The sequence below is a fragment of the Heterocephalus glaber genome, unplaced genomic scaffold (assembly GCF_053883595.1).
Source record: "Heterocephalus glaber isolate CG9 unplaced genomic scaffold, H.glaber_assembly_v1.0 deba00001666, whole genome shotgun sequence".
NCBI lineage: Eukaryota > Metazoa > Chordata > Mammalia > Rodentia > Bathyergidae > Heterocephalus > Heterocephalus glaber.
In genome coordinates, this window is record NW_028258406.1 from 19,493,428 (window position 1) to 19,503,327 (window position 9,900).

General features: G+C 36.3%; 1 protein-coding gene and 1 pseudogene across 12 annotated transcripts in view; one reads left to right on the forward strand and one right to left on the reverse strand.

Moving 5' to 3' along the window:
• Cdadc1 (cytidine and dCMP deaminase domain containing 1) overlaps positions 1-9,900 on the forward strand; it is a 47,238-nt gene that overhangs the window by 4,336 nt on the left and 33,002 nt on the right. For 9 of the 12 annotated variants that reach the window (XM_013072036.3, XM_004844167.4, XM_087197438.1 and 6 more), the window contains one exon: positions 323-397. The exons of the other annotated variants lie outside the window; for them this stretch is intronic. In XM_013072036.3, the coding sequence (XP_012927490.1) occupies positions 323-397 (75 nt within the window). The remainder of the gene's footprint in view (positions 1-322; positions 398-9,900) is intronic. 12 annotated transcript variants of the gene reach the window in all.
• On the reverse strand, positions 3,183-6,016 carry LOC110348964 (type 2 phosphatidylinositol 4,5-bisphosphate 4-phosphatase pseudogene; annotated as a pseudogene).

Below are 9,900 nucleotides of genomic sequence, written 5' to 3' on the forward strand. Positions count from 1 at the left end.
ACCTTAGTCCTTCATAGCCATGGGTACCCTTTGGAATTTTCCATCATTCAAAATTGCCCCAGTTCTGGAATTGTAAACTACAAAATTTTTTCTAATCATAATTTCAATCCTATATTATGGGAAAGTATAGAAAGCAATTATAAAGGCCTTATTTAGTAGGTTAAATATAGTTTGAACTTGATCCCTGAACAAAGTGGAAGTCAATGCAGAGTTTCATCAAAGAAAAAAAGAATGCTTCAAAGCCAAGGAAACCAGCCTTTAAATATGGAAACATTGAATTAACAATATTAATCTTTTCCCCTCTTAATCTGGTTTTAATTAGAAAAATGAAGAGGGAAAGTGTGGACCATCAGGAGATAATGAAGAGATGGCCAATGTATCTACTGACAAAAAACAGGTGAACTTTTGTAATGTTTTAAATGACATCTGCTCATAATAACAAAGCAAAAAGAATGGTATAAAGTAGGATAAAAGACACTTTTATAGTCCAGTTCCCTATTCTTACTTCCAAGGGAGTTTCTTTATGTAGTTTTCTAAAAATCTTCTGTGCATTTACAAGCCTATGTGTCTCTTCTGTTTAAAAAACAAACAAACAAAAAGATTTGAGATTATTCTATGACATGTTCTTATATCTTGCTTTTTAAAAAACAATTCAAATGTAACTCTTTTTTTTTTTTGGTACTGGGGATCGAACTCAGGACCTCACACTTGCCAGGCAGGTGTTGTGCCACTGAGCTAAATCCCCGGCCCGCAAATGTAACTCTTAATGTCTTTTAATATTATATAGATGTGTCAAGAAACACTCCTCCATGGTTCTCTCATATGCTATGAATCTTGTTGATTATGCCAAGAATACAAGGCCCTAATTGTTCCTTGTACAGTGGACCCTCGAGTTACGACCAGCCTGACATATGAGCAACTTGGGATACAAATGGAATTTTAGTTTTTCTGAGTTACGACCCCAGTGCCGGCTGCTTGTGCTTCCAGATGGCCTCAGATACAGATTTAACCCTTGAAGAATTCTAGAAGGACCATTGCAACATCCTTTCCTGTGTGGGGTTAATTGAGAAATCCTGTGCCAATGTCTCTCTAAGGACACTGAGACCTGCCTGTTTATAGGAGAGAGACTTTGAAGGCTGTGTAGAGGAGCCTGAGCCTTCAGTTGACCAACTTGAGTTACAACCAGCCCTCGTGAATGAATTGAATTCATAAGCCAAGGATCCACTGTATAGGCTATTTCTTAGAATTGTATTTGCATTAAGTAACTTTGAGGGTGGAGATAATGTCTTCTGTTTAGACAAAGAGCAGAATTTACCATGAAACAATGGGATCCCCAAATTTGGTGTTCCTCTCTTATAACATGCTCCATTGCATGTCCAGGCAACCATCTGGGCCCATTTGCACCCATCTGCACCCATCTGCATTACCTTTCCCATGGGACTTGAGGGAATGAACCATCACAAACATGATACTTATAGTGCTGTGCCATGAATAGTAACCTAGAGTTTCATGTCTTCTGATAATATTCATGGAACAATAACAGGTAGTTGGGAAGTAGGATAAAAATCAAAGCCCAGACCTGAAAGATGAACCTTATTTTTCTGATACCACATAGTATTCCTTGTTACTTTAATATTTTGAGTTTTGTAGGGGTTCTGATGCATTGGATATGGAATAAAGACCAATAATTCATTTATTTATATTTTTATATCTTGGGATGGAGTCTCACTATGTTCCCCAGGCTGGTCTCAAACTCCTGGGCTCAAGTGATCATCCTGCCTCAGCCTCCCATATAGTTGGGGCTACAGGCATGCACCATGGTGCTGGCATGAGCATTTATATTTTGAAAAGAGTTAGTTTGATGGTTCTGTTGTACATTCCTGATGAGACTTCCAGATTAGTTTTGAGAATAAGTCTCTAAAATGCCTAGGAAGGATATAGAAATATTTCTCTCTGAATATTTAGATGTTTTCACTATAAGAAACACAAAGGGAAAAAAGATTGAATTTCCATTTAAGTAAATATACTAATTAGTATACAAAACAGACTGTCCCCTTTTGCTCATGTTTTAATGTAAGACTCTGTGTGTAAGATTGCATAAATGGCTTGCCAAGATGTTAGTGAAACAAAATCAAGATCCGGGACACTAATTCATTGAAAAAAATTCAATCTTCTAGTAGCAGTAGTAAGTGGAAGCGCCAGAATGGAATGCAACTTAGCCTTAGGTTTATTTTTGTCTCAAACTTGATATTTTGGCCTCCATAGATAGATAGATAGATAGATAGATAGATAGATAGATAGATAGATAGATAGATAGATAGATAGATAGATAGATAGATATTTTAAAAATGGTCAAGGTTTTATGGTCAGGGCTTCAGGGTGTCTGGCTTTATTTGCACCTGCCCAACAGTAGACTGCCTACTTGACAGACTAACGCTAACATCATTCAGTTGCAGCCACTTCCACTGGTCTCATTGATTCAGTTTAACAACATGGACTGTAGCACCAAGATCAAGATAAGGCATCATTAGTTAATTTTCCAGAGTGACTAGTTTTTAAAGCAAACTTGCTTGAAGTATTCAGAAGTAAATAACTATACAAGAAGTAAATAACGATACCTTGTATTCAAGGTATGTACAATTCTAAAATATTTTGAGATGGGGAGGGAAAATTCTAGGTAAATTTGAAGCTGTTTTAAAAAGCCAATACAGGTACTTTTTATTTACATGTCTATAGTTTAGGAACTGGTTGGGTAACTCAGAAACAGAATTCCATGAAATCTTTTTACATATTTCACAAGTATCCTTCTTCATAGTTTCAAACATTTATTCTCATAACTGAACTGAAACTTGACTATTTTATTTCATAGAACTTCACTCTAATCTTTAACATCATTTCAGATATGTTCTACTAGGAGCAAGTATAGGGTAACATCCTTTAGGAAGGAGTTGGGGAATGAGGGACACTTTATAAAATCTCAGCCAAGTTCTCCTCATGTCATAACTCCAGCCGAAAACCAAAGTGTCAGGTTTAGATTTCTTCAGATTCTTTTGCTGTGCAAACAGTGGTAGACTGTTTTGTTTGTGATTTATGTGGAACTGATTTTTTTTACATTAGTGTGTTTTATCTAATATTAATATTGTCACATCAGGTCTCTTTTATAAGTCGGGACACTTTAAAAAAACTTTTTGAACAATAATCTTTATTAGTGTGTCATCAAAGGTACATATAATTCTGAGCTACTGCACTGGTACATTTATCATTTACTCTCTGAAGTTTACATGTATTTTGTTCCAATCTCTCTGGTGAGTACATTTTTATACTAGTCAGGAACATAATTTAAAATATTAGTCTTATCCTTGGAATCACCAATTGACACAAATTATCTCATTATCCAACTCTATGACATGAAAGACTTTAGAACATTTCAATTAAGCAATTTCTTTTCAAAACTGCAAAGATGCAAGAGCTGATTCCATAAATCCTAGCATATTCTTAGAAAACTATATTGCTCTTTATCTCTGATCTGTTTTCTTGAATAAATTGGATAATTATCTGACCAGTTATATTTCAGAAGTATGGTCAAAGTACCTCTAATCTTAATATTTTAACTAGTGAAAAATGTTATAGCTCCCTTCACATGTAAGTGGCACATAATTATCCAAATAAGAAAAATTTACCATGATCTAATGAAAAGGAGCATAACCCAGTGTAAATATATCTTTGATTAAATGGTCAGGTAAAAATATGTTATGTGAAAACCTTCCTTTCGTCTCTATAAAGGAATACATACAGCTGACTAACATTATATTCCATAAATCCAGATCACATTTACTATAACTGGCAAATGAAAAGACAAAAATAAAAGACAAAAACTCCTGTGATCATTGAGAAAAGACATTTATCCAACATCTCCAACTGTGGACAAATAAATATTTTCATTTTCATATTTTAAATTACTATCAAAATATTGTACAAATATCAAAATATTTCTACAAACAACAGCAACAACAACAACAACAAAAACCCAAGCAGCTATCTAGAAATGTTTCTCTGATAAGAATGTCAAGTTTTTTAAAGTACACTCAAATTTTTTTCCTGAATAGGGTCACTATAATCTTAGGTTAAAATTACTATAAGCAGTTCAAGCAAAAATGAATATTGGTTAGATTATAAAGCAAGCAATTTTTTTCTTATATTCTTTTATTGGTACATTTTAGGTATATAATACGTTTACATTTATCATTGGGTGCTTGTACGTGTACATGATGTATCTTGGTTCTTATTTTTTCCCCATTACCTGTGCGCCCTTCAACCCTCCACCTTTCCCTATTTACATAGACTTCATTTCCTTTTTTTTCTTTTCTTTTCTCATAATTTTTCCTTTCCATCCTTTCTTTTCTCCTTCCCTACCACCACCCCTACCCCTTTGGACCTTTTCCTATTTCAAAGTATCAATTATTAGTTATTAATCCTTTTAATCCTTATTTACACTCTCAGTTTCTCACACTAGAGAAACTATTGGTATTTACACATGTGTGTCCTATTTATTTCACTTAAGAGTATGGCCTCAATATGCATCCATTTAGCTATAAATGACTAGTTTCTCATTCTTTATGGAAGCAAGCAATTTTGATATTATAGTAAAAATGTAAATATAAACTTTTGTGGAAACATTTATAAACACTGTTTGGGAACACCCATAGATCAGCAAGTAATAGAATAACTGATTTAAACAAAACAAATGTGATATAATATGTAAGATTTGGTGACAAATCCAAAAATATCTTTTATTTGCTTTAAAAGAACATAAAAACACAGCTTTTATCTTTCTGAGTTTGAAAGTCCAGCAGCAAAACAAACTATTTGCAAATAATGTAGTGCAATCAGCATTTATTTGAAAAAGACTCCCAAAGTCTTGAAACTATTATATATAAACCAGAATGGAATCCATTAGAATAAATGATTTAAAGATGTCCAGAGTAGCTTATCGAGAAATGCTAGACACTCTCACCTGTATCACTAAATCATAAGCAAGTTTATGCAAGACTGTTCTGGGTAACTAACTCTTCTGGCTCACCGATAACAAGCTCGGATAAGGCAGATCAAACCTAAGAAATAATCAATAACCAAGAAGTGTAGGTTGCATGAAAATGCCTTGCAAAATCTTGAGTGCCAACAGTTAATCCAACTCCAATAAAAATACTTATCGTTCCAATGGTAATGTATGCACAGCAGCACCTTTGTGGAAGTACACTACCCACCAAAAAGATTGTTTTGCAGTGTGAGCATTTTGCCCGAGTGTTGAACCTCAGTTCCATCCACAGAAATGTGTTTTTCATGACCCTTGTATCTTCTTGGTTGGATTGGTAATGTAGGTTGAGCTGGCTGTTCTTCAGGAAGTAAGCATTACCAGACCAAGGTTAATTATGCATCTGCAGTTGGATCTCAGGCATCCTATTCAATGAGATGTGTCCCTACAAATAAGGAGACAATTACAAGGGCATCTAACATATTTCTTCCCTATTTGGGGGTTTTTGATTGGCGTAGCTTCATTGCAAACTGTGTATTTAACCACATGCTGGTGAAGTTTGCCATCCAAATTGATTAGAGATTGGCACACGCATCAGTTGATGATGGGAATACCACTGGCATCTGGATGGGCAATGACTGTATATGGAGGTAGAAGTTCTGCTCTGGGGCTGCTTTCTTGCAAGTATGGCAGGGCCATGGGAGTGACATTCCCCTAGTGAGCTACCAACAGCAGAGGTGAGAATCCTCTGCTCCATCAGCAGTCTACTGTGGTGAGCCCAGACAGAGCAGCAGGTGCAGCATTGGCAGAGGTGGAGGCCAGCACCGCCAATCATGACACTTGATTGAGAGTCTTCATTCACAGAACTTCATCCATGTCCAGCCAGCATGACTTCACTCAGGGTCAGCCAGCTCCTCTCTGGAATACTCTTGGGGAGCTTGCTGCTCCAGCACTTTCTGTCTCCCTTTCTGATACATGACACATGCTGTTATAGCTTACCTACATATTAGTAATAGGAAGGACTCAACTGCATAAGTTTAACCTGTCATAGTGCTAAAAATGAGAATTATCCTTATTGTAATTATTAAAAATATTTTAGCATTTCTGCCATGGGCCTCAGTAGCCACCCAGAAGCTGGGCCTTGGGAGCCAAGCTGGGTGAAGTAGTTACCACTCAGATTCTGGTGGCCACTGCTCTGGCTGCTGCCTGTGGGCACCATGTGCAGAGAAGATGTGACACTCTCAGTTTTAAGATGTAAAGCTCTGAAGGAAATGGATTTAATTTAAACTTTTGGGTCAGAATGTTACTGCTGCAACTTAAATTCCCAAATGGAGTTGACATACATGTCGTCAACTCTGCAGTTTCTATTGTGTACCAGTTGATGGAAGATCTGAAGCAGCTCTGGTCTGGAAACAGAATATATATATTAGGCTACATCCTGATAGTTGGATTTTTCAACCTTGCTGCCTATTACAAACATGAGCCCCTTCCTGATGCCAGGAGCAGAAGTCTTCTGATGTGGATACTATTGTTGTTCTCCCTGGTTCTAACCTCCACCAGTGTGGCCATGCCTCATTTCTCTTACACAGTGATTGTCCTCCTCAAGTCCTCCCAGATTCTCTGCTACCCAATGAAAGCATTGGGTTATACGAAGTGGAGAGTGAAGCAGTTGTTTGCACAGCTGGTGCTTAGCTGGTGGCTAAGCACCTCACCGAAGATGAGTACAAGAAATAGGCAGCCAGTGCTCTGGAGGACCTGTGCCAAGCCTGCCACTGACCTGACCCCAACCTGGCTGACCATCTCTAGACTTCAGGCTCCTAAAAACTTTGCAGACTGTTCTTGCAGCAGGCAAGCTACTTGTTGCCTAAGAAATCAGTCTACATGAAGAGCAGAATGGCTTTGAGGGTGCCGTCTTGAAAGAGTAGCTCTTTTTTAGGTACATGTTTGTAGTGCATAATGTTTATATTCCTTGTGGTGAGTTGGTACATGTATGTAACACATCTTAAATTGTTTTTCATCCCTTTTCCCTCTCCCTCCCCTCCATCTCTTGATCTCCTTCTTCTTTGAGAAAGATTTATCTCCTTATTATCTCTTATTTTCTTTTATTATTATCTCTTATTTTCTTTTATTATTATCCATTATCTATCTGTCTATCTTTTTTCTTTTTTTTTTTTTTGGTACCAGGGATTGAACTTGGGACCTTGTGCTTGCGAGGTAGGCAGTGGCACCACTGAGCTAAATCCCCAGCCCCATTATTGATCTTTTATTTTACTCCTTATTTTGCTTTGGTTTCTCGTATAAGAGAAATCATGCTTTTTAACCCACAGCCTGGCAGTCTTCCTGTGAGTTGACCTCACTCTGGACAAAGAAGTAAATAAAGGGCAGAGATATTGTTAAAGTTGTGCAGAACTCCTCTAATGAAGGGTGGAAGGAGTATGTGCTGTGGAGAAAAATAAGCCTTAGCGGAAAGGAAAATAAACGTATTGAAAGGGAACTTAATGTTCTTGGAAAATTCTGCTACCTATTGTAGGTGAGCACCAAGATTCTATGACACTCATTGCCACTTTCATTAGGAACAAGGAAATCATTGCTCTTCAAAGAACCATAAACATGACAGATACCTTAATGCCAGGGCTCTAAACCCTGTCTTACTCCCCTGAACCTGTGTCACAAGATTACATTATTCTACCTTAATTTCTTCACTATTAAGTGCTGAATGAGACCCGAGAAGTGCTGTTCTAGTGTTTTGCAAAGTATAATCCACAAAATACTAAAAAATTTTAGCCAATAGAGGGATTCTGAGGTCAGCTAAGATTGATACAAGGTTAAACCAGTATACTGCAGGTCTTCTCAGAGTTTTTAATGATGTTCATATACATCATGAATCTCCTAAAAGGAAGAAATTGTGCAGTTTCTTACTTAATTTGACCATGGAACCCTTTTTTATGAGATTACTACTCCTTGGTACACATGATTGGGAAATGCTAATTGATGGTAGAATTGAAGTGTGGGAAGTTAAATAACTTGTCCAAGACTACAAAGCTAATCCAAAAAACCACAGATAGAACTAAGTTTTTGTTGTTGTATTTTGAGACAAGGTCTTGCTATCCTGTTCGGGCTGGCCTTGAACTCACTATGTAGCACAGGTTGGCCGAAAACTCACGGCGATCCTCCTAATTTACCCTGAGTGCTAGGATTACAGGTGTGTGCCACCACACCTGACAAGTTTATAAAGTTTTGATAAAACTGAGCCGGGGATTTAGCTCAGTGGCACCGTGCCTGCCTGGCAAGTGTAAGGTCCCCAGTACCAAAAAAAGTTTTAATAAAACTTATATACATACATGAGGACTAGAAATTAGAATTACTTCATGCATTTTTGTATGTTGAAATTGAAGGCATATAACCTTTGTGACATTGTAAGGGTCATTTAAAATTATTTTTCATGTTTGTAATGATTTCATACAAAATAGATTTGTGATATTTTTTAGAGGGATCAAATCTTTGTTTCTTGATTCATGATGTTAAACTCCAGAGTGAAATAAGGACAACTTTGACCTGGAGGAAAGGGGATTGAAATAGATTGAAAGAGTCTGAGGTTTGAACACAGCAGAACAATCTATGGGTTAAGATGTTGCTGAATTGATTCTCTGAGAATCCAACTTGGCTTTTTTTTTAACAAAGAGATCATAAAGAATGAGAAATTCCTTTTATTAAGAGAAGTGTAACGGGGAAAGGACATACAGAGAATGTTTGCCTTCCTGAGCCAAATTTAGTAGAACTTTTCTAAATTGTTAGAATCTGGCTACACATTTGCATCTTGGTAGATCAATTTTCAAATGCTACTTGCTCTTTGAAGCAGTATCTCAGCATTCACAGGTCTGCTTTTGCATCTTTTAATATTAGGAATCTTGCTTTTTAAAAAATAAACTTCACTAAATTCAATCGGTTCCTTTATGTAGACTTATTTTAAACAAAGTATATCATCCATTTTATGATGATGACTCTTTTTATAGGTGTAAGCAGGAGTCCTGCCATCATTTTTGTTAGTTTAAGCAAATTTTTATTTTTTATAATTATATTTTTGGTAATATAAGTGTATCAGATATATCAACACTTGAGGTTACGCAGCTCACCTCCCAAGAGACAATTTGTGTCACACAGACTGTGGGTGTAACGTGAGCATCTGCTAGGCGACAGCTCCACAGGGCCAATAGGCCAGTGTGACCATCACAGTAAAAACAGCTCACAAGAGAGAAAAGAACAAGTCTTCCAGGATATTGCTTTTCATGTTTGTTTTTAGAGGAATTCATGCATTTGCCCATTTTTGGGAGTACTGGGAGAACAAAGATGTTACTGGTAAAAAATTAAAATTAAAAAAATTGAATTTAAGATGATCTCTGCTTTACTTCTACCTTTTACCATCTGTGGATCTTTCAGAAAGTCATGTGAACTCTCTGGGCTTGATTAATCCATATGTAAAAAAGAATGTTCTTCTGATTTTTCTTTTTTACCATCTAGAAACTTAGTGATAAATAGGCCTGAATTATATGCTATAAGAAACAAATCAAACTGACTTGGTTCTTGCCCTTTACTATGTTAAAATGTATTCATCTTCCACTAGAACCAAGTAACGCTAATTAATTACACAGTTGTTGGGTTAGTAGAGCCTTGGTCTGGAAAATTTCTCATCTAAAGTCAGCACAAAAGTGTAAGATAGTCTTTTAGATCTAATGAGATATGAACATCTGTACAAACTCTGTTTAGATAATTATATACCCACAGAGAACTAAAGATTTCATTTTATTAAAGAATTATTCATGATATTATGAGATGTTATAATTAATAACTTAATATTTTGTATCTTAATC